Source organism: Doryrhamphus excisus, chromosome 19 (genome assembly GCF_030265055.1).
Source record: "Doryrhamphus excisus isolate RoL2022-K1 chromosome 19, RoL_Dexc_1.0, whole genome shotgun sequence".
Classification (NCBI taxonomy): Eukaryota; Metazoa; Chordata; class Actinopteri; order Syngnathiformes; family Syngnathidae; genus Doryrhamphus; species Doryrhamphus excisus.
Window position 1 is genome coordinate 3,766,043 of NC_080484.1, and position 24,034 is coordinate 3,790,076.

The window sequence follows — 24,034 nt, forward strand, 5'->3', positions numbered from 1 at the left end:
CTAGTGGAGAGGGAGTAGGAGTAGTGCTGGTGCAACCCACACCCAAAGGCGAGAGGGTCGTGGCCTACTTCAGCAGAGCGTTGGGCAAGGCTGAAAGGCGCTTCTGTGTCACCCGCAGAGAGCTGCTGGCTGTGGTGCTGTCCATCAGACAGTTCAAATATTACTTATGTGGCCAGCCTTTTAGTGTAAGGACAGACCATTCGGCTCTCACCACTCAGACCACTGGCTGATGACCTTAAAGGAGCCAGAAGGGCAAGTGGCCCGGTGGCTCGAAGAACTATAGGCTTACAGCTTCAAGATTGAGCACAGAGTTGGGGCACGTCACTCCCAACGCAGCGCTGTCCCACTGTCCGTCTGCTGCAGAGGGCTGCCACTATTGTGAAAGGAGAGAGGCCCGTGAGGAGGAGTTGTTGGAGGAAGCGGGTGGCGTGTTGGAGTGCCGGGTCGCACAAGTGATGGCCAGGGAACTCAGGGCAGTAGGAGTCGCTGAGTGGGGACAGCCGGTCTCACCATCAGCTGGAACTCCCCCCATAGAGGTGCACCCGAGGAGGAGAGGGCCGCCACGGTATCTCAGAGACTATGTGGGTCACAATGTTGTCAAAATTGTGTTTTTGTACAGTTTTTTTTCTAAATGTTCCTTGACTGTTGCTAATTCTCTGTGCCCTTGGGTCGAGGGCCTTTGTGGGGAGGGGATAGTGTAGCGTTGTGTGTGTTGTGTTCCGGGCTGCTGTTTCGTGCATGGATGCTGGGGGACAGTCGGGTTCAGCTTGCAGTTTGGAGCGGGCTGTTTGGACCAAAAAGGAGGAGAACAAGAGTGCCAGGAAGGTCTGTTGCTGCGTTCTTGGGGTCAGTTAAGTCTGCCGACAGGCCAGTAAGTTGTTTTCATGCTGCCTTGGAAATAAACGATAAAACGAATACAGCCATCCTGACTGTTGTCACTCCGCTGCCGTTACAGTATTTTTTGTATTTGTTTGAACCCTTTTTATTTCTCATGTTGGGTTTTTCCGAGGGAGTTGCACAGGTGCACAATTTTGTCTTTCAAGCTGAGTACCTCAGACATTCCCTGATCTTCAAGTACACTTAACTCCTCTCTCTCTAAATGTCTGGAAATGTGAGAAATAAGAAAAGGTCGGCCTTTACCCAATCCCCCTCAGACCTTGCACCAGCAATATTAAAAAAAAAACAGATTTCAACTACGACATCTCTGGCCAATGTATACAGCGCACCACCAACTTCGAACTTCAAGTCCTCCAGCTGTAAAGACTCCATCGTAGTTCCTGACCTAGACAATGTGATGTGGAATGCTCTCCTCATAGAATCGACAATGCAGTCTTCCTTGGTGGACCTCAGATGGCGTGCAAGTCTTCTTCTGTGAACGGCAGTTATTCCCTGACAGCTGGCCCCTGTTACAATCATCCAAGCGGTGCCTCCAAAATGTTACAACTCTAAAAAGGAGGAAAGATATGAATGAGGATGGCCGAACACGATGTCTCCCTCTAGCAGCTTCATCCAGAATATTTCAATTTTTCAGTTATTTCACACAAAAAAAACATGTGTACGTGATATAGGTTAATGTTCATTGAAGTTATCATATATTTGACTGTGAACACATTTAAATATTATATGTATGTGCCCTGTATCCTGCTGGCCTTCTGTTGAGTATGAATGGAACAAGACAAGATTGTGAAGAGGAAACAGAAAACATCTGACAACAGTGGCACAGAGGCACAATGAAGTCCACCAATTGTTTTCTTATCATACATCTAAATGCAATCAACTGTTTTGCTTGTGTAAGCTTGATCACATCACATTGCAACTACCACTTCCCTGTCCTTTAGAGCTGCAATGTGAACTTTGTAACTTAGGGAACACCCCACGAAAATAAAAGGGGAGGCAACAGAGAGTGTACTCGGAGCGGTTGGAGATTGAATGCCAAGTACATCGCTTCCGTTCTCCTCACGAGTAAAATTGATAACTGTTGCCTCCTTTCTTCCGTTACATTGTTTAAAAATGTTGAAGGTGCTTAGACCTGACAGTATGTCAAGCACACAGTAATCATTTTGTTTTCCATAATTGAACTTGTACAGCAAATTAATAAAACAACAAGTAGTGTCCTTTTTTACATTTTCACACAACTCTAATCAAGGCATTTGCTTGTTATTTTAAACATACGAATGTAGCAGCATAGGAGTATATCCATATCTCCCTATGCAGCGTGTCCCGTTAAACAGAGTTCACGGCCGGCCAATCATTGTGTAGGTGGAGAGTATTTAAGCAGCACTCCTCTCACTGCTTCTCTCTCTGCACTTCCGTCTGTGTACTTCCGGGTCAAGTGTTCGACTGAGACAGTGACCGGTGTGCTGTTGGGGCATACGTGTCTTTCGCCGTCCTATTGTGGTGAGTGTTATCTCTCCCTCTCTCTCCGTTGCTGTGCATGCTTGTAGCTTGCTAATGCGAGTGTGGTCATAGGTGAGACGCCCGTAGCCGCATAGGTTTACTCCCTCCCTCGCTCCTCTCATGTGCCTGTGTATCTGCTTAGAAGGTATGTAGAGTACTAACATAGGTCGTAATCATCGTCGGCCATGTCATTAATTTTAACATCTGCGATAGGTGTAATCTGCCTGAATGCCAGCCGTCTGAGAACTCCGCTGTTTTGTCTCCACTGCTTTGTCTCCGCTGTTCTGTCTCTGTGGTTGCTCTCGCTGCTTCGTCGGTGCGTCCGCTGCTTGCCTTGGCTGGCTGCTTTCCCGCCGCTGTGCTGCGGCTTGCCGCTGACCTGTTCCGCTGCTGCTCGGTCTTGTGGCTTCGCCTGGCTGGGAGCTTGGCGCTGGTGGCCTCTGTCTGTGCTCTGGACTGCTCTGCCTGCTGTGGTCGGCCCGCGGGCTGGGCTGTGACTGACTTGCCAGGCCGCTCGGCCTCTCCTGACAGACAGTACGTGCAATTTCTATTATTATATAAGAGTTCCGCTTTTATGTGTGTGTTTTAATGGTGGGGTTGTAGATCCCTTTTTGTTTAGTTACAATTGTATAGGTTTTGCTTTTGTTTAGATTATTTCTATAGGTTTACCTTTTTTTGTTTTAGGGTTATTTTGACTTAGTTATATTTTCTAGTCTAGTTGCTTTATTTGATTTTGGGAATTGGGTGGATTTTCCTTGAATAGTTCTTCTTTTGTTTATCATGTTGTTTTGCTTGTTTAATTTGTGTTTAGTGGCTCTACCTTTAATTTAGTTAGTACAATTTTGTTACTTTTGTTTAATTGCTTTATTATTTCGTTTTTGACCCCACTAATTGTTTTATTCCCTTTTCAGTTGCTGAGGATCGGTGGTGGTGCTGGTGGTCTGGGTGGCGGTATCCCCTCCTTCCGTGTGCGGTACTCCTCTGGGATTGGTTTTCTTTGCACAACCCTGTGTGAGTGTGTCACGTGTGACTGGGTGCTTTTTGAGTTGTTTTGGGTGGATCCCTCCCCCCTTCACTAGCCCATTGTCCACCTGGTAAGCCTCAGCACCTGATTAGGTTTCCCTCTTCCCCTTCTTGTGTGTGGTATTTTAAAAGGATGTTAACTTGTTAATAAAATCTATTAATTTTTTTATGTGAACCATGTCTCCAGCCTCATGAGTATAATGAACCTGTGTATGCCTTAAGAGGGAAAAGAAAAAGAAATTGACTCTCTGGGTGAGATTCCCAGGGTGGCGTTGTCTGGTCCTCGAAAATCTCTGGTGTAAGCCAGTATTCTTTCACTCCCTACCACTGCCACAAACTGGGCGTTGTCGGCAGGATCTACTCAATTGAAAGGCGGAGACGTGTGTTCCTTTTGTTTTTGTTTTTTTTTACTTTCTGATTGTCTTGTGTATTGATTTTGTTTGTTTTTGGTCCTGACAGATTGGAGAGCTTGGAGACAAAGCAGCGGTAATTCTCAAGCTGATGCCCCACTGTGGAGTGTTGGTGGTAAAGGACCCCCCTGATGGTGCACCTGCCCGGGTGCCTGGTGTTTTAGGGATGAATGTGATGCGCAAGTGTTACCACGAGCTTTTTGTGCAACATGGCGCTACTTTGTTTTCGCAGCCTTGTGTTTTGGAGGCCCCCAGGCCTGTTATGCAGGCCCTACAGCAGTGCCGCGTTGACAGCACTCGGACCCCTCGTGACGTTCCAGGACAAGTAAAGATCAGAGGTAAGAGAACCTGGCGGATCCCTGGCGGGGCCATGAAAGTTGTGACTGCCACATGTTCAGCGCAGTACGCTGGTTCCACTGTCCTCTTTGAGCCCTCTGATTCTGGTTTGCCTGCTGGGTTGCTTGCGTCCCCTGCCCTGGTCCGAGTAGTCAGAGGTACAGCCTACATACCTGTTGTTAATGTGGGCACCATCGAGGTGTTGTTGCATCCCCGTACAGCTGTTGGCACGCTGGACTTTGTGAATGTGGTCAGTCTGCCTGCAGGGGTCACCGAGGTACCCTCAGGTGTGGCCACTCTGTCCTCCCAGACAGCTGTTCCCAGTGTGCAACAGCAGCTGGGAGACATGTGTTCCTTTTGTTTTTGTTTTTTTTACTTTCTGATTGTCTTGTGTATTGATTTTGTTTGTTTTTGGTCCTGACAGATTGGAGAGCTTGGAGACAAAGCAGCGGTAATTCTCAGACGATCCTTGTGACAGTCCTGGTGAGACTCTGTTTCAGCAGGTTCGTTTTTTTTTTTGTGGTACTGTTGCGCCATACTACCTGTAGTATACTGATTTCGCTGTAGTTATGGAGGAAGAGATTCAGGAACTCAGAAATGTAATTGCACAGTTAAAAGCTGACAATGAGCGATTGCAACAGGAACAGGCTGGGCCTAGTGCTCCTTCTACTTCTGCGCCACCTACTGTCCCCTCCACGTCTGTCTCTGTATCAGAGAGACTCATTTTTGTGCCTAGAGATAGGAAGTGTCCAGTCTTTAGGGGTAGGGTAGGTATAGGTTTGAGTGAGTGGAAAGAGGAGGTGCAGGCGTGTATGAGAGCCCGGCATCTATCCCGGTCTGACCAGGCCTTCTTCTTGTTTGATCACTTAGAGCAGGGGTCGGGAACCTTTTTGGCTACAAGAGCCATGAAGACCAGATATTTTAAAATGTGTATCTGTGAGAGCCATATACATTTTTTAAAACATTGAATGCAATAAAATGTGTGCATTTTTATGTAAGACCAACAGTTTTAGATATAATGGGCTCTAATTACGTAGACCAGGCACACTACCCCACGCCAATGGGGTGTGGCCAGCACACTTTCGTGAGCAGCGCAGTGTCTAATAATAAATCAAATACTTGCTGCCATTAATGCAACTTCTGCTGCTGCATAGTTTTGAACCGTATTCAGTACACGTATTTCATTCTTTTGGCCATCTTCGTCAAAAGGCTTGGTTCTGCAGCTTTAGCTAGGTGACTCTTTGACTAAAGGAGGAAAGTTTACATTTACATGTTTTTTTGACATCGCAATGACCGAGGTAGACTACCGCATTACCCAGTAATAATCAAGTTTTGGTGTTTGACCTGGAAAATATCATCAAAAAAGATAGATATGGTCGCCATATTGCAGTAGAAAATAGATGGACGAATTAAAATGCATAAGAAAGTTTTGATTTTTAATATTATTTTAACAGTGACTTCTGTGATGTTTACTTTAAAATGTTAGCAAACATACATTTTTATTGTGGTAAATGCTTGAGAGCCAGATACAGTCATCAAAAGAGCCCTACCTGGCTCCCGAGCCATAGGTTCCCTACCTCTGACTTAGAGGGTGAGGCTAGAGATGAGATCAAGTATCGCTCTAGCGTGGAGAGAGAGGATCCCGATCGCATACTTGCCATTTAACAGGAGCTGTACGGGTGGTCAGATTCTTATGTTGCACTGCAGGAGGCTTTCTTCTCTAGGAAGCAGACAGAGGGGGAGACTCTTCAAGAGTTTTCCCTCGCTTTGATGGGTCTCATGGAAAGGGTGAAGCAGCGTGCCCCGGCCGGTATGTTGAACTCTGAAGTCCTCCTGAGGGACCAGTTTGTTGAGCAGGTGTTCAACAGTTCCCTGCGTCGTGAGCTGAAACAGTTGGTGCGTAGACAGCCTAATTCCACTTTGCTTGATGTTAGGGCAGAGGTGATCCAGTGGGAGCGCGAAGGGTTACCTGGTGGCGCAAGAGGCCGTAGTCACTCCATCCCCCTAATGTTTGGTGTTCAGTATGGGGTTCATGGTGGTCCTCAGGTGTCTGTCCCCTCGTCTTCCGTATCAGAGATGAGTGAGATGAAAGAAATGCTAAACCGTCAGCAAGAGCAGCTCAATCAGCTCACTGAGAGCCTTGCTCGGCTGCAGAATCCCCAGCAGTACAACCGCCCACCGCGTACTGGCCCCATAGTGTGCTTGCGCTGTAATCAGCCTGGTCATATTGCCCGACATTGTGATGGAGCGCGTGTTTCTTCCCGCTCACAGGTCCCCTCCCGACCCCCTCCTACCCCTGGTAGGCATTCCCACAACGCTCCGGTGTCGGAAAACTAGTGCCCACCGAACTGCGGAGCCACAGTTTGGGTGGGGCCGCCACTGGCTCACAGGAGGTTTCAGGTAGCTTTGAGTCTTCTAAGCTGATTTCATCTTGTCCCCATTTAGATGTGGACATGGGTGGAGTTAAGGTTCCCTGTTTGGTAGACACGGGTTCCATGGTCACCACGATTTCTGAGGGCTTTTTCCGCCAGTATTTCGAGCCGTGGGGTCAGGAGCGCCTGCGGTCGTGTCACTGGTTGGAGCTCAAGGCTGCTAATGGTTTGGCTATCCCCTATCTGGGCTACCTAGAGCTTGAGGTGGAGCTTTGTGGTAAGCTGATGCCCCACTGTGGAGTGTTGGTGGTAAAGGACCCCCCTGATGGTGCACCTGCCCGGGTGCCTGGTGTTTTAGGGATGAATGTGATGCGCAAGTGTTACCACGAGCTTTTTGTGCAACATGGCGCTACTTTGTTTTCGCAGCCTTGTGTTTTGGAGGCCCCCAGGCCTGTTATGCAGGCCCTACAGCAGTGCCGCGTTGACAGCACTCGGACCCCTCGTGACGTTCCAGGACAAGTAAAGATCAGAGGTAAGAGAACCTGGCGGATCCCTGGCGGGGTCATGAAAGTTGTGACTGCCACATGTTCAGCGCAGTACGCTGGTTCCACTGTCCTCTTTGAGCCCTCTGATTCTGGTTTGCCTGCTGGGTTGCTTGCGTCCCCTGCCCTGGTCCGAGTAGTCAGAGGTACAGCCTACATACCTGTTGTTAATGTGGGCACCATCGAGGTGTTGTTGCATCCCCGTACAGCTGTTGGCACGCTGGACTTTGTGAATGTGGTCAGTCTGCCTGCAGGGGTCACCGAGGTACCCTCAGGTGTGGCCACTCTGTCCTCCCAGACAGCTGTTCCCAGTGTGCAACAGCAGCTGGGAGACATGTGTTCCTTTTGTTTTTGTTTTTTTTACTTTCTGATTGTCTTGTGTATTGATTTTGTTTGTTTTTGGTCCTGACAGATTGGAGAGCTTGGAGACAAAGCAGCGGTAATTCTCAGACGATCCTTGTGACAGTCCTGGTGAGACTCTGTTTCAGCAGGTTCGTTTTTTTTTTTGTGGTACTGTTGCGCCATACTACCTGTAGTATACTGATTTCGCTGTAGTTATGGAGGAAGAGATTCAGGAACTCAGAAATGTAATTGCACAGTTAAAAGCTGACAATGAGCGATTGCAACAGGAACAGGCTGGGCCTAGTGCTCCTTCTACTTCTGCGCCACCTACTGTCCCCTCCACGTCTGTCTCTGTATCAGAGAGACTCATTTTTGTGCCTAGAGATAGGAAGTGTCCAGTCTTTAGGGGTAGGGTAGGTATAGGTTTGAGTGAGTGGAAAGAGGAGGTGCAGGCGTGTATGAGAGCCCGGCATCTATCCCGGTCTGACCAGGCCTTCTTCTTGTTTGATCACTTAGAGCAGGGGTCGGGAACCTTTTTGGCTACAAGAGCCATGAAGACCAGATATTTTAAAATGTGTATCTGTGAGAGCCATATACATTTTTTAAAACATTGAATGCAATAAAATGTGTGCATTTTTATGTAAGACCAACAGTTTTAGATATAATGGGCTCTAATTACGTAGACCAGGCACACTACCCCACGCCAATGGGGTGTGGCCAGCACACTTTCGTGAGCAGCGCAGTGTCTAATAATAAATCAAATACTTGCTGCCATTAATGCAACTTCTGCTGCTGCATAGTTTTGAACCGTATTCAGTACACGTATTTCATTCTTTTGGCCATCTTCGTCAAAAGGCTTGGTTCTGCAGCTTTAGCTAGGTGACTCTTTGACTAAAGGAGGAAAGTTTACATTTACATGTTTTTTTGACATCGCAATGACCGAGGTAGACTACCGCATTACCCAGTAATAATCAAGTTTTGGTGTTTGACCTGGAAAATATCATCAAAAAAGATAGATATGGTCGCCATATTGCAGTAGAAAATAGATGGACGAATTAAAATGCATAAGAAAGTTTTGATTTTTAATATTATTTTAACAGTGACTTCTGTGATGTTTACTTTAAAATGTTAGCAAACATACATTTTTATTGTGGTAAATGCTTGAGAGCCAGATACAGTCATCAAAAGAGCCCTACCTGGCTCCCGAGCCATAGGTTCCCTACCTCTGACTTAGAGGGTGAGGCTAGAGATGAGATCAAGTATCGCTCTAGCGTGGAGAGAGAGGATCCCGATCGCATACTTGCCATTTAACAGGAGCTGTACGGGTGGTCAGATTCTTATGTTGCACTGCAGGAGGCTTTCTTCTCTAGGAAGCAGACAGAGGGGGAGACTCTTCAAGAGTTTTCCCTCGCTTTGATGGGTCTCATGGAAAGGGTGAAGCAGCGTGCCCCGGCCGGTATGTTGAACTCTGAAGTCCTCCTGAGGGACCAGTTTGTTGAGCAGGTGTTCAACAGTTCCCTGCGTCGTGAGCTGAAACAGTTGGTGCGTAGACAGCCTAATTCCACTTTGCTTGATGTTAGGGCAGAGGTGATCCAGTGGGAGCGCGAAGGGTTACCTGGTGGCGCAAGAGGCCGTAGTCACTCCATCCCCCTAATGTTTGGTGTTCAGTATGGGGTTCATGGTGGTCCTCAGGTGTCTGTCCCCTCGTCTTCCGTATCAGAGATGAGTGAGATGAAAGAAATGCTAAACCGTCAGCAAGAGCAGCTCAATCAGCTCACTGAGAGCCTTGCTCGGCTGCAGAATCCCCAGCAGTACAACCGCCCACCGCGTACTGGCCCCATAGTGTGCTTGCGCTGTAATCAGCCTGGTCATATTGCCCGACATTGTGATGGAGCGCGTGTTTCTTCCCGCTCACAGGTCCCCTCCCGACCCCCTCCTACCCCTGGTAGGCATTCCCACAACGCTCCGGTGTCGGAAAACTAGTGCCCACCGAACTGCGGAGCCACAGTTTGGGTGGGGCCGCCACTGGCTCACAGGAGGTTTCAGGTAGCTTTGAGTCTTCTAAGCTGATTTCATCTTGTCCCCATTTAGATGTGGACATGGGTGGAGTTAAGGTTCCCTGTTTGGTAGACACGGGTTCCATGGTCACCACGATTTCTGAGGGCTTTTTCCGCCAGTATTTCGAGCCGTGGGGTCAGGAGCGCCTGCGGTCGTGTCACTGGTTGGAGCTCAAGGCTGCTAATGGTTTGGCTATCCCCTATCTGGGCTACCTAGAGCTTGAGGTGGAGCTTTGTGGTAAGCTGATGCCCCACTGTGGAGTGTTGGTGGTAAAGGACCCCCCTGATGGTGCACCTGCCCGGGTGCCTGGTGTTTTAGGGATGAATGTGATGCGCAAGTGTTACCACGAGCTTTTTGTGCAACATGGCGCTACTTTGTTTTCGCAGCCTTGTGTTTTGGAGGCCCCCAGGCCTGTTATGCAGGCCCTACAGCAGTGCCGCGTTGACAGCACTCGGACCCCTCGTGACGTTCCAGGACAAGTAAAGATCAGAGGTAAGAGAACCTGGCGGATCCCTGGCGGGGTCATGAAAGTTGTGACTGCCACATGTTCAGCGCAGTACGCTGGTTCCACTGTCCTCTTTGAGCCCTCTGATTCTGGTTTGCCTGCTGGGTTGCTTGCGTCCCCTGCCCTGGTCCGAGTAGTCAGAGGTACAGCCTACATACCTGTTGTTAATGTGGGCACCATCGAGGTGTTGTTGCATCCCCGTACAGCTGTTGGCACGCTGGACTTTGTGAATGTGGTCAGTCTGCCTGCAGGGGTCACCGAGGTACCCTCAGGTGTGGCCACTCTGTCCTCCCAGACAGCTGTTCCCAGTGTGCAACAGCAGCTGGGAGACATGTGTTCCTTTTGTTTTTGTTTTTTTTACTTTCTGATTGTCTTGTGTATTGATTTTGTTTGTTTTTGGTCCTGACAGATTGGAGAGCTTGGAGACAAAGCAGCGGTAATTCTCAGACGATCCTTGTGACAGTCCTGGTGAGACTCTGTTTCAGCAGGTTCGTTTTTTTTTTTGTGGTACTGTTGCGCCATACTACCTGTAGTATACTGATTTCGCTGTAGTTATGGAGGAAGAGATTCAGGAACTCAGAAATGTAATTGCACAGTTAAAAGCTGACAATGAGCGATTGCAACAGGAACAGGCTGGGCCTAGTGCTCCTTCTACTTCTGCGCCACCTACTGTCCCCTCCACGTCTGTCTCTGTATCAGAGAGACTCATTTTTGTGCCTAGAGATAGGAAGTGTCCAGTCTTTAGGGGTAGGGTAGGTATAGGTTTGAGTGAGTGGAAAGAGGAGGTGCAGGCGTGTATGAGAGCCCGGCATCTATCCCGGTCTGACCAGGCCTTCTTCTTGTTTGATCACTTAGAGCAGGGGTCGGGAACCTTTTTGGCTACAAGAGCCATGAAGACCAGATATTTTAAAATGTGTATCTGTGAGAGCCATATACATTTTTTAAAACATTGAATGCAATAAAATGTGTGCATTTTTATGTAAGACCAACAGTTTTAGATATAATGGGCTCTAATTACGTAGACCAGGCACACTACCCCACGCCAATGGGGTGTGGCCAGCACACTTTCGTGAGCAGCGCAGTGTCTAATAATAAATCAAATACTTGCTGCCATTAATGCAACTTCTGCTGCTGCATAGTTTTGAACCGTATTCAGTACACGTATTTCATTCTTTTGGCCATCTTCGTCAAAAGGCTTGGTTCTGCAGCTTTAGCTAGGTGACTCTTTGACTAAAGGAGGAAAGTTTACATTTACATGTTTTTTTGACATCGCAATGACCGAGGTAGACTACCGCATTACCCAGTAATAATCAAGTTTTGGTGTTTGACCTGGAAAATATCATCAAAAAAGATAGATATGGTCGCCATATTGCAGTAGAAAATAGATGGACGAATTAAAATGCATAAGAAAGTTTTGATTTTTAATATTATTTTAACAGTGACTTCTGTGATGTTTACTTTAAAATGTTAGCAAACATACATTTTTATTGTGGTAAATGCTTGAGAGCCAGATACAGTCATCAAAAGAGCCCTACCTGGCTCCCGAGCCATAGGTTCCCTACCTCTGACTTAGAGGGTGAGGCTAGAGATGAGATCAAGTATCGCTCTAGCGTGGAGAGAGAGGATCCCGATCGCATACTTGCCATTTAACAGGAGCTGTACGGGTGGTCAGATTCTTATGTTGCACTGCAGGAGGCTTTCTTCTCTAGGAAGCAGACAGAGGGGGAGACTCTTCAAGAGTTTTCCCTCGCTTTGATGGGTCTCATGGAAAGGGTGAAGCAGCGTGCCCCGGCCGGTATGTTGAACTCTGAAGTCCTCCTGAGGGACCAGTTTGTTGAGCAGGTGTTCAACAGTTCCCTGCGTCGTGAGCTGAAACAGTTGGTGCGTAGACAGCCTAATTCCACTTTGCTTGATGTTAGGGCAGAGGTGATCCAGTGGGAGCGCGAAGGGTTACCTGGTGGCGCAAGAGGCCGTAGTCACTCCATCCCCCTAATGTTTGGTGTTCAGTATGGGGTTCATGGTGGTCCTCAGGTGTCTGTCCCCTCGTCTTCCGTATCAGAGATGAGTGAGATGAAAGAAATGCTAAACCGTCAGCAAGAGCAGCTCAATCAGCTCACTGAGAGCCTTGCTCGGCTGCAGAATCCCCAGCAGTACAACCGCCCACCGCGTACTGGCCCCATAGTGTGCTTGCGCTGTAATCAGCCTGGTCATATTGCCCGACATTGTGATGGAGCGCGTGTTTCTTCCCGCTCACAGGTCCCCTCCCGACCCCCTCCTACCCCTGGTAGGCATTCCCACAACGCTCCGGTGTCGGAAAACTAGTGCCCACCGAACTGCGGAGCCACAGTTTGGGTGGGGCCGCCACTGGCTCACAGGAGGTTTCAGGTAGCTTTGAGTCTTCTAAGCTGATTTCATCTTGTCCCCATTTAGATGTGGACATGGGTGGAGTTAAGGTTCCCTGTTTGGTAGACACGGGTTCCATGGTCACCACGATTTCTGAGGGCTTTTTCCGCCAGTATTTCGAGCCGTGGGGTCAGGAGCGCCTGCGGTCGTGTCACTGGTTGGAGCTCAAGGCTGCTAATGGTTTGGCTATCCCCTATCTGGGCTACCTAGAGCTTGAGGTGGAGCTTTGTGGTAAGCTGATGCCCCACTGTGGAGTGTTGGTGGTAAAGGACCCCCCTGATGGTGCACCTGCCCGGGTGCCTGGTGTTTTAGGGATGAATGTGATGCGCAAGTGTTACCACGAGCTTTTTGTGCAACATGGCGCTACTTTGTTTTCGCAGCCTTGTGTTTTGGAGGCCCCCAGGCCTGTTATGCAGGCCCTACAGCAGTGCCGCGTTGACAGCACTCGGACCCCTCGTGACGTTCCAGGACAAGTAAAGATCAGAGGTAAGAGAACCTGGCGGATCCCTGGCGGGGTCATGAAAGTTGTGACTGCCACATGTTCAGCGCAGTACGCTGGTTCCACTGTCCTCTTTGAGCCCTCTGATTCTGGTTTGCCTGCTGGGTTGCTTGCGTCCCCTGCCCTGGTCCGAGTAGTCAGAGGTACAGCCTACATACCTGTTGTTAATGTGGGCACCATCGAGGTGTTGTTGCATCCCCGTACAGCTGTTGGCACGCTGGACTTTGTGAATGTGGTCAGTCTGCCTGCAGGGGTCACCGAGGTACCCTCAGGTGTGGCCACTCTGTCCTCCCAGACAGCTGTTCCCAGTGTGCAACAGCAGCTGGGAGACATGGACCTGTCCCCATTGTCTGCTGAGGAGCAAGGTAGGGTGAGGGCTGTGCTTCAGCAGTACAGCCCTGTATTTTCAGCCCACGAGGGAGACCTTGGGTGTACCAACCTCATCTCCCACGACATTCCTCTGGTTGACAATGTCCCGGTCCGGCAGCGCTACAGGCGTATTCCACCTTCTGAGTACGAGATCGTAAAGAAGCACATTAACCAGCTTCTGTCATCCCAGGTCATTCGGGAGAGCAGTAGCCCCTATGCGTCTCCTATCGTATTAGTGAGGAAGAAAGATGGTTCAATTCGCATGTGTGTTGACTACAGGCAGCTCAACAGTAAAACCCATAAGGATGCCTTCCCTCTACCACGCATAGAGGAGTCCCTGGATGCTCTGTGTGGTGCTCGCTGGTTCTCGACCCTGGATTTGGCCAGTGGTTACAACCAAGTTCCAGTTACTGAGGCAGATCGGGCCAAGACTGCCTTTTGCACACCCTTCGGCCTGTTTGAGTGGAACAGAATGCCCTTTGGGCTCTGTAACGCCCCCAGTACCTTTCAGAGGTTAATGCAGCGTATCTTTGGTGATCAGCAGTGTCAGTCATTATTATTGTATCTGGATGATATCGTTGTGTTCTCCTCCACTATAGAACAACACCTGGAGAGGCTGAAGTTGGTCTTAGGTCGATTACAGCAGGAGGGCCTCAAGGCAAAGCTCAGTAAGTGCTCCTTCTTCCAGAGAGAAGTGAGTTACTTAGGCCATGTGATTTCTGGTGAGGGTGTCTCCACCGATCCGGGCAAAATTGAAGTGGTCGCCAACTGGCCAATTCCTACTACTGTTTCGGAGTTACGCTCTTTTCTCGGGTTCGCCAGTTATTACAGGCGGTTTGTGGAGGGTTTCGCCAAGCTGGCAGCCCCTCTGCACAAAGTTGTAGCTGAGTGTAGCAACACTAGGGCTGGTAGGAGGTCTGACCGTGGTGTTATCAGGTGTTGGACTGACCAGTGCCAACAGAGCTTTGAGGCATTGAAAGCTAGGCTCACCACTGCACCTGTGTTGGCTTATGCTGATTTCTCCCTTCCTTTTGTCCTCGAGGTGGATGCAAGCCATGGCGGCTTGGGCGCGGTGCTCTCTCAGGAGCAGGCAGGTAAGGTAAGACCGATAGCCTACGCTAGTCGAGGTCTGAAGCCCACAGAACGGAACATGGCTAACTACAGTTCCATGAAATTGGAGTTCTTGGCCCTTAAGCGGGCCATGACGGAAAAGTTCAGGGAGTACTTATTGGGTAATAAGTGTGTGGTCTATACTGACAACAACCCTCTTAGTCATTTGTCTTCGGCTAAACTGGCTGCCACTGAGCAGAGGTGGGCAGCTCAGCTGGCCTCTTTTGACTTTGAGCTCAAGTATCGTTCTGGCAGAAGTAACAGGAATGCAGACGCGCTCTCCCGTCAGCACCTGCCTGCCCCTCCAGACGTGGAAACGATGCTTCCCGGCACCGCCATGCCTCAGCCCTTGGAACAAGCCCTGAGATTGAGAAAGGTGGAGGTAACTCAAGCTTCTGTCGCTGTCATGCCACAGCGTTCTGCCCCGGAACTTCATGCCCTTCAACAGGCTGATCCGGTCATCCAGGAACTGCTAGAATTCTGGCAAAGAAAGCAGCGTCCCACTCGAGAGGAGCGGGCACAGCTGTCTCAGTCAGCACTGGCCTTGCTTCGTCAGTGGGACAGATTGGTCGAAAAGGATGGGGTGCTGTATCGCCAGGTGTTCCGCCCCGATGGTGCTGAAGCTATGCTTCAGTTGTTACTGCCGAGTGCGCTGTGTAAAGAGGTCCTGACCAAAGTCCATCAGGAGCACGGGCACCAGGGAGTGGAGCGAACGTTGGCGCTCCTACGGTCCCAATGCTACTGGCCCAGCATGTCTGCAGACGTGATCCGATGGTGTCAGACATGTGAGAGATGTCAGGTTGCCAAGGACGTACACCCCAAAGTGTACTGGAAGCAGTTAGATAGGAACTAACGTGATGTGTATCCGGTAGGACACATTAAGAGGTGACACGTTCCCATGTCGAAGGAGGTTAATAAAGCTTCAGATGAAGACCTACGTGAGCCTTCTCTATGCACGTCCACACATCATAGCACATGGTGTCAGAAGTTAAGAAGCCCGTCTCAGGCAGAGATCGGAGGACGAAGTCGGTGAGAAGCAGCAGTCTTTCCGCAAGCCGAAGGGAGAGGCTAAGAGGCTAAGTGCTACCGGCTAAGTTAACGGCGCAACGAGAGGTCCGGAGGACAGCGCAACGATGATGGATTCCCTGTTTTCAATCAACCCACCTGAGAACTTTGATTTTGGTGACTACTCGTCATGGCCCAACTGGATTCGCCGTTTCGAAAGGTTTCGTGTTGCGGCGGGACTAGACGGCAAAGAGGAAAGCTACCAAGTAAACGCTTTAGTGTACACAATGGGTGATAAAGCAGATGATATTTTGAGCACGCTTGGGTTGAAAGACGAAGAGGTTAAAAAGTACTCGTGTGTGAAAGAAGCCTTTGATAAACACTTTATAGGCAAACACAACGTGATATACGAGAGAGCACGTTTTAACAAAAGGTGTCAAGAACCAGGGGAATCGGCTGAGTCCTTCATTGCTTCAGTTTACAAGTTAGCAGAAAACTGCCAGTACGGACCACTGCAGGACGAAATGATAAGAGATAGGCTAGTGGTGGGCATACAGCACCAGGGCCTGTCAGGAAAAACTGCAGATGGATGGCGGATTAACGCTGGAAAAAGCAGTGCTACAAATAAGACAGCATGAAGAGATAAAGAAGCAGCAACCAGTCATGAGGGAAACAAATGTTAAGGACATTAAGGAGGCAAATGTGGACGCATTAAAGTTTAAGAAAAAGACTTTTAAAGAGAACCAAGCACGAAAACCATTTGAAACAAAGTGTCAGTTTCAAAACCAAAGAGGGAACAAGTACTGTGGACGCTGTGGCAAATCACCTGCACACTCCAAAAATGACTGTGCCGCCAGAGACGCAGAGTGCAGAAAATGTCGAAAAATGGGACATTTTGCAGCTCAGTGCAGGTCAGGCAGAGTTGGAGCAGTCCTGGAGGATGAGGACAACATTTTGTTTTTAGGAACAGTTTCGGCAGGAGCACAGCCCACCAACTGGAAAAAGACACTGGAAGTAAATGGCAAAAATGTGACATTCAAACTGGATACAGGAGCTGACGTGACCGTGATACCAGCTGCTATCTACTCAAAAGGCATCTATGGCCCACTCACCAGAGCAGTGAAGCCCCTGTGTGGTCCGAGTGGTGAAACCCTGAAAGTGAAAGGTCAGTTTGATGCTGTAATAAAATACAAAGACAATGCAACAACACAGCCCATTTATGTCGTACAAAGAATGTCTACACCTCTGTTGGGATTTCCTGCAATTTCAGCACTAGGCCTGCTGCATCCTGTGGACAGTGTCAAGGAGCTAGAGGCTGACATGAAAAAACTGTACCCCAAGGTCTTTACAGGACTGGGCCTCCTAAAAGGAGAGTACAAAATAAAGCTGAAAGAAGATGCCAGGCCCTATGCACTGTCACTTCCGCGACGAGTCCCACTACCTTTATATGACAAGGTGAAGGCAGAACTCAAGAGAATGGAGAAAATGGGAGTGATTGAGCCGATTGAGGAACCTACAGAGTGGTGCGCAGGAATGGTGGTGGCTCCTAAGCCCAATGAAAAAGTCAGAATCTGCTCAGACATGACTCACCTGAACGAGTATGTTTGCAGAGAGCGCCACATCCTGCCTGCTGTCGATGAAACATTGGCAAAGTTAGCAGGAGCAACAGTCTTCACAAAACTGGATGCCACAGCTGGATTTTGGCAGGTGCCTCTACATCCAGACTCAGTTCCGCTGACGACTTTTATAACACCGTTTGGAAGATACTGCTACAAAAGGTTGCCATTCGGAATATCGTCAGCACCGGAACATTTTCAAAAGAGACTCACTCAGATGATGACAGGACTGGAGGGAACTGTGTGTCACGCAGATGACATACTGGTTTTCGGATCCACCAGAGAACAGCACGATCAAAGACTGCAAAGAGTGCTGGAGCGGCTCCAGCAGGAAGGGCTGACTCTCAACAACGATAAGTGTCAGTTTGCAGTAGAAAAAGTCATGTTCCTGGGTCACATCGTGACAGCACAGGGCATTGAAGCGGACCCTGGCAAAATCAAAGCGATTATGGAGATGCCTACACCTAAAGATACTGCAGATGTAAAGAGGTTTGTGGGCATGGTGAACTATGTCGGAAAGTTTTCCCCACGTGTTGCTGAGCTCACACAGCCACTAAGAGAGCTCCTCAAAGCAGACACCGCTTGGGAATGGGGGGCAGCACAACAGCGCGCCTTTGATGAACTTCGACAAGAACTGAGCTCACCCACTGTCCTGGCTCAGTACTGTTTAAACAGAGAGACAAAAGTTGCTGCGGACGCATCCTCTTTTGGGCTAGGAGGAGTTTTGTCACAAAAACAACCAACTGGTGACTGGCGACCTGTGGCTTTTATTTCACGCAGCATGACAAACGCAGAGCGCAGATATGCCCAAATAGAGAAAGAGGCACTTGCGCTGACTTGGGCGTGTGAACGATTTCAGTCTTACCTGGTAGGGATGGACTTTTTGATCCAGACAGATCATAAGCCTCTTATTTCTCTACTAGGCGGCAGAGCTCTTGATGACTTGCCACCTCGTATTCTCAGATTCAGATTACGACTACTTCGCTTCACATATACAATCGAACACGTTCCAGGAAAGAACTTAATCACGGCTGATGCATTGTCCAGAGCACCCATCCAAGCTCCGCCCACGATGGAGGACAGCAAGATGTATGCGTGTCTGTCAACCAGATTTTGCAACAGCTGCCAGCAACAGAAAGTAAGCTTGCACAAATCAGACAGGCACAGGAAAAGGACTATACATGCAGAAAACTCAAACAGTTGATCCAAACCGGGTGGCCGACCAGCAGGAAAGCTCTCCCACCAGAACTTCAAGAGTATTGGCAGTACCACCAAGACCTGCTTGTTGCAGATGGACTATTGATGAAAAGTGAAAGGCTTGTTATTCCAGCCAGCATGCAGGAAGAAATGCTTAACATTATACATGAAGGTCACCAGGGCATGACAAAATGCATCGCGAGAGCACAGCAGTCCATATGGTGGCCTGGTTTAACCAAAAGGATCAAGCTCAAAGTTGAAAACTGCCCAGTGTGTGCGCGGGAGGTTCACAACGTACCAGAGCCTCTCCTCACGACAGAACCACCTAACAGACCATGGCAGCGTGTGGCAGCAGATCTTTTCCAGTGGAATCGTGCCATGTACCTGTTAGTAATAGACTATTTTTCCCGATACATTGAAGTGGCCAATCTTACCTCAACTACTGCGGTCTCAGTGATTAACAAGATGAAAGCGATTTTTGCACGGCACGGGGTCCCGGAAACTCTTGTCACAGATAACGGCCCCCAATTTTCAGCAGCAGAATTTGCGGCATTTGCAAGGGACTATGATTTCAACCACGTGACTTCAAGTCCCCACTACCCTCAGAGTAATGGGGAAGCGGAGAGGGCTGTGAGGACTGTCAAATCTCTCCTGAAGAAGGGGGAGGATCCACACAAGGCTCTCATGGCGTACAGGGCCACACCCTTGGCTCATGGCTCGTCACCTGCACAGTTGCTGATGGGTCGTAACATCAGGACACCGCTGCCCGTCAGCCAGGAGAAACTTCAACCAAAATGGCCAGATCTTCGACTATTCCGGAGCAAAGACCAGGATCAGAAACACAAACAAGCTATCTGGTTCAACAAGAGACACAAAACACAAATAAAACAAGAGCTCACACCAGGACAAAAGGTCTGGGTGAAGAACACCAACGACGCAGGAACAATCAGCAGTCCAGCCAACACCCCGAGGTCATACAACATTGACATGCCGTCGGGACATCTCAGGAGAAACAGATCTCACATCAGAGTGATTCCTGAGGGTGCCACAGTCACAAGATCGGGGCGAGTTGTTCGCACTCCGCAGAGACTGGACTTATGATAATAGGATAGGACGCTGTGGTCCACAGGGCAGAATAATCCCTGCACAGCTTTGGGGGACCCAGGCAGTCACACCTGACCCCTAGACAGGTTCTGTGTCATGTTTGTTAAAAATGTTTATTAGAATTGTGACACTGTTAAAAGAAAAAAAAAAAGAGGAAAGAAAAGGGAAGGTTGGTGCAATTTTGGCATGATGTAAAAGCACTTAAATGTTTATTGAATTTCATGTCTCAATGTTTATTATTAATGTTACAGAAACAAGAAGAGCTAAATAATAAGAAAAGGGTTCTGTGAAAAAATAAATAGAAATATACACTCTAAGCTAAAGGGGGGAGATGTACTGGAAGCAGTTAGATAGGAACTAACGTGATGTGTATCCGGTAGGACACATTAAGAGGTGACACGTTCCCATGTCGAAGGAGGTTAATAAAGCTTCAGATGAAGACCTACGTGAGCCTTCTCTATGCACGTCCACACATCATAGCACACAAAGCTAGCGGCTTTATGGGGCATTTGTTGGCGTCACGCCCCAATGAAATCCTTGCCATAGATTACACCACCCTGGAGCCTGCCCAGAATGGTGTAGAGAACATCTTGGTGATGACAGATGTGTTTAGTAAGTACACCTTAGCTATTCCAACCCATGATCAGCGTGCTGCCACGGTGGCCAAGGTTCTGGTGTCCGAGTGGTTCTACAAGTTTGGTGTTCCTTCTCGGTTGCATTCTGACCAGGGTCGTAATTTTGAAAGCTCCCTCATCCAGCAGTTGTGTAACTTGTACGGCATTGTGAAATCTCGTACCACTCCCTACCATCCGCAGGGAAATGGTCAGTGTGAGCGGTTCAACCGTACACTCCACAATCTGTTGCGTACACTGCCAGTCTCCAGGAAGAGGGATTGGAATGCCTGTTTGCCCCAGGTCCTCTACTGTTACAACACTACTCCCCATCAGGCCACGGGTGAGTCGCCCTTTTTCCTGATGTTCGGCCAAGACCCTCGACTGCCGATAGATTTCCTGTTGGGTCGAGTGGAGAGTCCTGTTGGTGGCTCGGTTCACGAGTGGGTTCAGGAGCACCAAGCTCGACTGCAGGTGGTATTTGAAGGTGCAAAGGAGCGCTTGCAACAGGCCGCTGATCGCAGACGACGAGCCCATGACCAGCATGTGAGACATCTACCGTTAGATGAGGGTCAGTTGGTGTTTTTGCGGGACTTTAGCGCTAGGGGCCCTCATAAGACCCGTGATGGGTGGAGTTCGGTAAAGTATCAAGTGTTGAGGGCACCAGGCCAAGGGGGTTCCGTGTACACAATCGGGCCAGTAGACGACCTCACCAAGGTAAGACAGGTACATCGTACTATGTTGAAGGCCGTGGTTGGAGTAGACTCCTCCGGTAGTGCCTCTTCCCATAACTCTCCCCTTGTTGCAGAGCCACCTGTTGAAGATGAGTGCTCATTTGAGTATGATTTGCTTGTTTTGGGACACCAGACTCCTGAGGTACCCGCTGCCATGCCCACCACCAGGTTAGTGACAATGACTTGTCCCACACCCCAGATTTTAGTGCCACCGCCCAACTCAGACCCCCCTGGGCGTCGTCCCTCGAGTGCTTCACCAGAGGAAGCCTCAACATCTTTGGCTGTTCCCTTAGTTGGTCAGGCCGGTTCGGATCACATGGCTCCTCGTCGGACCCTTCGGTCAACTGCTGGCCACCACACTAATGTGTATCACCTCCCACGGCCAGTTAGAAACCCACAAGTTGCCAACCCTTCTGTTTCGAATGGAGTGTCTGCTTTGTTTAGACCTTGGAGCTAGTTTGTAGTGTCTCCCTCATTTTTGTTCATCGTCGGGGCGACGATGCAAGAAGGGGGGGTAGAATGTAGCAGCATAGGAGTATATCCATATCTCCCTATGCAGCGTGTCCCGTTAAACAGAGTTCACGGCCGGCCAATCATTGTGTAGGTGGAGAGTATTTAAGCAGCGCTCCTCTCACTGCTTCTCTCTCTGCACTTCCGTCTGTGTACTTCCGGGTCAAGTGTTCGACTGAGACAGTGACCGGTGTGCTGTTGGGGCATACGTGTCTTTCGCCGTCCTATTGTGGTGAGTGTTATCTCTCCCTCTCTCTCCGTTGCTGTGCATGCTTGTAGCTTGCTAATGCGAGTGTGGTCATAGGTGAGACGCCCGTAGCCGCATAGGTTTACTCCCTCCCTCGCTCCTCTCATGTGCCTGTGTATCTGCTTAGACGGTATGTAGAGTACTAACATAGGTCGTAACCGCATCATCGTCGGCCATGTCATTAATTTTAACATCTGCGATAGGTGTAATCTGCCTGAATGCCAGCCGTCTGAGAACTCCGCTGTTTTGTCTCCGCTGTTCTGTCTCTGTGGTTGCTCTCGCTGCTTCGTCTGCGCGTCCGCTGCTTGCCTTGGCTGGCTGCTTTCCCGCCGCTGTGCTGCGGCTTGCCGCTGACCTGTTCCGCTGCTGCTCGGTCTTGTGGCTTCGCCTGGCTGGGAGCTTGGCGCTGGTGGCCTCTGTCTGTGCTCTGGACTGCTCTGCCTGCTGTGGTCGGCCCGCGGGCTGGGCTGTGACTGACTTGCCAGGCCGCTCGGCCTCTCCTGACAGACACTACGTGCAATTTCTATTATTATATAAGAGTTCCACTTTTATGTGTGTGTTTTAATGGTGGGGTTGTAGATCCCTTTTTGTTTAGTTACAATTGTATAGGTTTTGCTTTTGTTTAGATTATTTCTATAGGTTTACCTTTTTTTGTTTTAGGGTTATTTTGACTTAGTTATATTTTCTAGTCTAGTTGCTTTATTTGATTTTGGGAATTGGGTGGATTTTCCTTGAATAGTTCTTCTTTTGTTTATCATGTTGTTTTGCTTGTTTAATTTGTGTTTAGTGGCTCTACCTTTAATTTAGTTAGTACAATTTTGTTACTTTTGTTTAATTGCTTTATTATTTCGTTTTTGACCCCACTAATTGTTTTATTCCCTTTTCAGTTGCTGAGGATCGGTGGTGGTGCTGGTGGTCTGGGTGGCGGTATCCCCTCCTTCCGTGTGCGGTGCTCCTCTGGGATTGGTTTTCTTTGCACAACCCTGTGTGAGTGTGTCACGTGTGACTGGGTGCTTTTTGAGTTGTTTTGGGTGGATCCCTCCCCCCTTCACTAGCCCATTGTCCACCTGGTAAGCCTCAGCACCTGATTAGGTTTCCCTCTTCCCCTTCTTGTGTGTGGTATTTTAAAAGGATGTTAACTTGTTAATAAAATCTATTAATTTTTTTATGTGAACCATGTCTCCAGCCTCATGAGTATAATGAACCTGTGTATGCCTTAAGAGGGAAAAGAAAAAGAAATTGACTCTCTGGGTGAGATTCCCAGGGTGGCGTTGTCTGGTCCTCGAAAATCTCTGGTGTAAGCCAGTATTCTTTCACTCCCTACCACTGCCACACAAAGAACAAAGAACATATTGTACATGCATATATACACAAATACATACATCAAACATAAACACTGCCATTACCACTCCTAACAGACAGCAGTTTGTAGCTTACAGTGCCAAATATGCCCAAACTGTTCACATATTGCAGTACTGTAACAAATGCATTTAACTGCCTGTGACATACCTGAAAAGGAGAAAAGATATGAATGAGGATGGCCGGACACGATGTCTCCCTCTGGCAGCCTCATCCAGAATGGAGCGCTGCGGTCAAAAGCTCCCCCTTTCGGTCTTTGCACATATACATAATCGATCCCAGATTAACTGATTCCAAGTGCATTTTTAACCACTTTAACACATTTTAAATCGCTGTAACCATTTTACAAATGTTTAATTAGCTTTTACACATCTACTAATACTAGCTAGAACGAGAAGGCTGATGTATTACTTAATGGATTATTCACCTTTTAAATGAGCACCTCGCAACGCAAACAATCTATCACACAGACCCAACCTTGATCAGTGAATACTCAAATAAGTGCTTGTATGTGTTGCTGTAAATGTGTTCTAGTGGTGGGGGAGGGCTGGCAGGAAGTGATGGTATATGGGTGTTGCCCCTCCAAGACGTTTCACAGGCAAGACATTTCCCTGTCAACCTGCCTTATATTTGTGTTTTACTTCAGAGCCCAGTGGCTCTGAACATGTGTTCGATCGAAACCTAACCCAAAACTAAGGGTTTGGTGAGTTGGTCTCATGGGTTCAGTGGAGAGTCCGCTGGGGGAATCAAGACACACCCGACTCATCATGTCAATTCACTATGACACGCCCTGCTTGACCATCACTTGCTGTAGAGCATCGCATGACATTGCTTGGTCAATCAATGCTGCGGAGAATTAAGTGTGCTCCATTTTCAACGTGTAAGATGTGGTAATACGTAATGTGCATACATTCATTCATTAATTTTCTACTGCTTATCCTCATGAGGGTCGCGGGGGTGCTGGAGCCTATCCCAGCTGTCTTTGGGCGAGAAGTGGGGTACACCCTGGACTGGTTGCCAACCAACCAATTTGGAGTCAGCCAATTAGCCCAGCATATTTTTGGAGGAAACCAGAGTACCCGGAGAAAACCCACGGGGAGAACATGCAAACTCCACACAGAGATGGCCGAGGGTGGAATTGAACTCTGCTCTAGCTGTGAGGCCTGCGCACTAACCACTCGTCGGCTGTGCAGCCCTATGGATTACACCTGTATCACAGAAAAACATATACCAAGGGCTTGAATTTTATTTTATTTTTCACTAAAGAAGGTTCGGTGAATGCTCA

The 24,034-nt window shown here is 48.7% G+C and overlaps 1 protein-coding gene and 1 long non-coding RNA gene across 3 annotated transcripts; both read left to right on the forward strand.

The window, feature by feature from the left end:
• The first annotated feature begins 2,309 nt into the window (after positions 1–2,309).
• LOC131107350 (uncharacterized) lies at positions 2,310–12,868 on the forward strand. 2 transcript variants are annotated; one of them, XR_009120242.1, is made up of 7 exons: positions 2,310–2,397; positions 3,309–3,408; positions 3,880–4,168; positions 4,591–7,070; positions 7,493–9,972; positions 10,395–10,473; positions 12,769–12,868. It is a non-coding gene; the product is annotated as an uncharacterized LOC131107350 (long non-coding RNA). The 2 variants fall into 2 exon arrangements; XR_009120243.1 differs by lacking the exons at positions 10,395–10,473; positions 12,769–12,868 and having other exon boundaries at positions 7,493–7,571; positions 9,867–10,386.
• A 16-nt stretch (positions 12,869–12,884) lies between these two features.
• Positions 12,885–22,551, forward strand: LOC131107503 (uncharacterized). The gene is made up of 8 exons (XM_058057612.1): positions 12,885–15,203; positions 15,373–15,446; positions 16,642–17,647; positions 17,951–18,125; positions 18,791–19,213; positions 19,669–21,375; positions 21,448–21,520; positions 21,594–22,551. Exons 1-6 carry the CDS (start codon positions 12,907–12,909, stop codon positions 21,088–21,090), a joined length of 5,397 nt encoding a protein of 1,798 aa, XP_057913595.1. The 5' UTR covers positions 12,885–12,906; the 3' UTR covers positions 21,091–21,375; positions 21,448–21,520; positions 21,594–22,551.
• Positions 22,552–24,034: the final 1,483 nt, after the last annotated feature.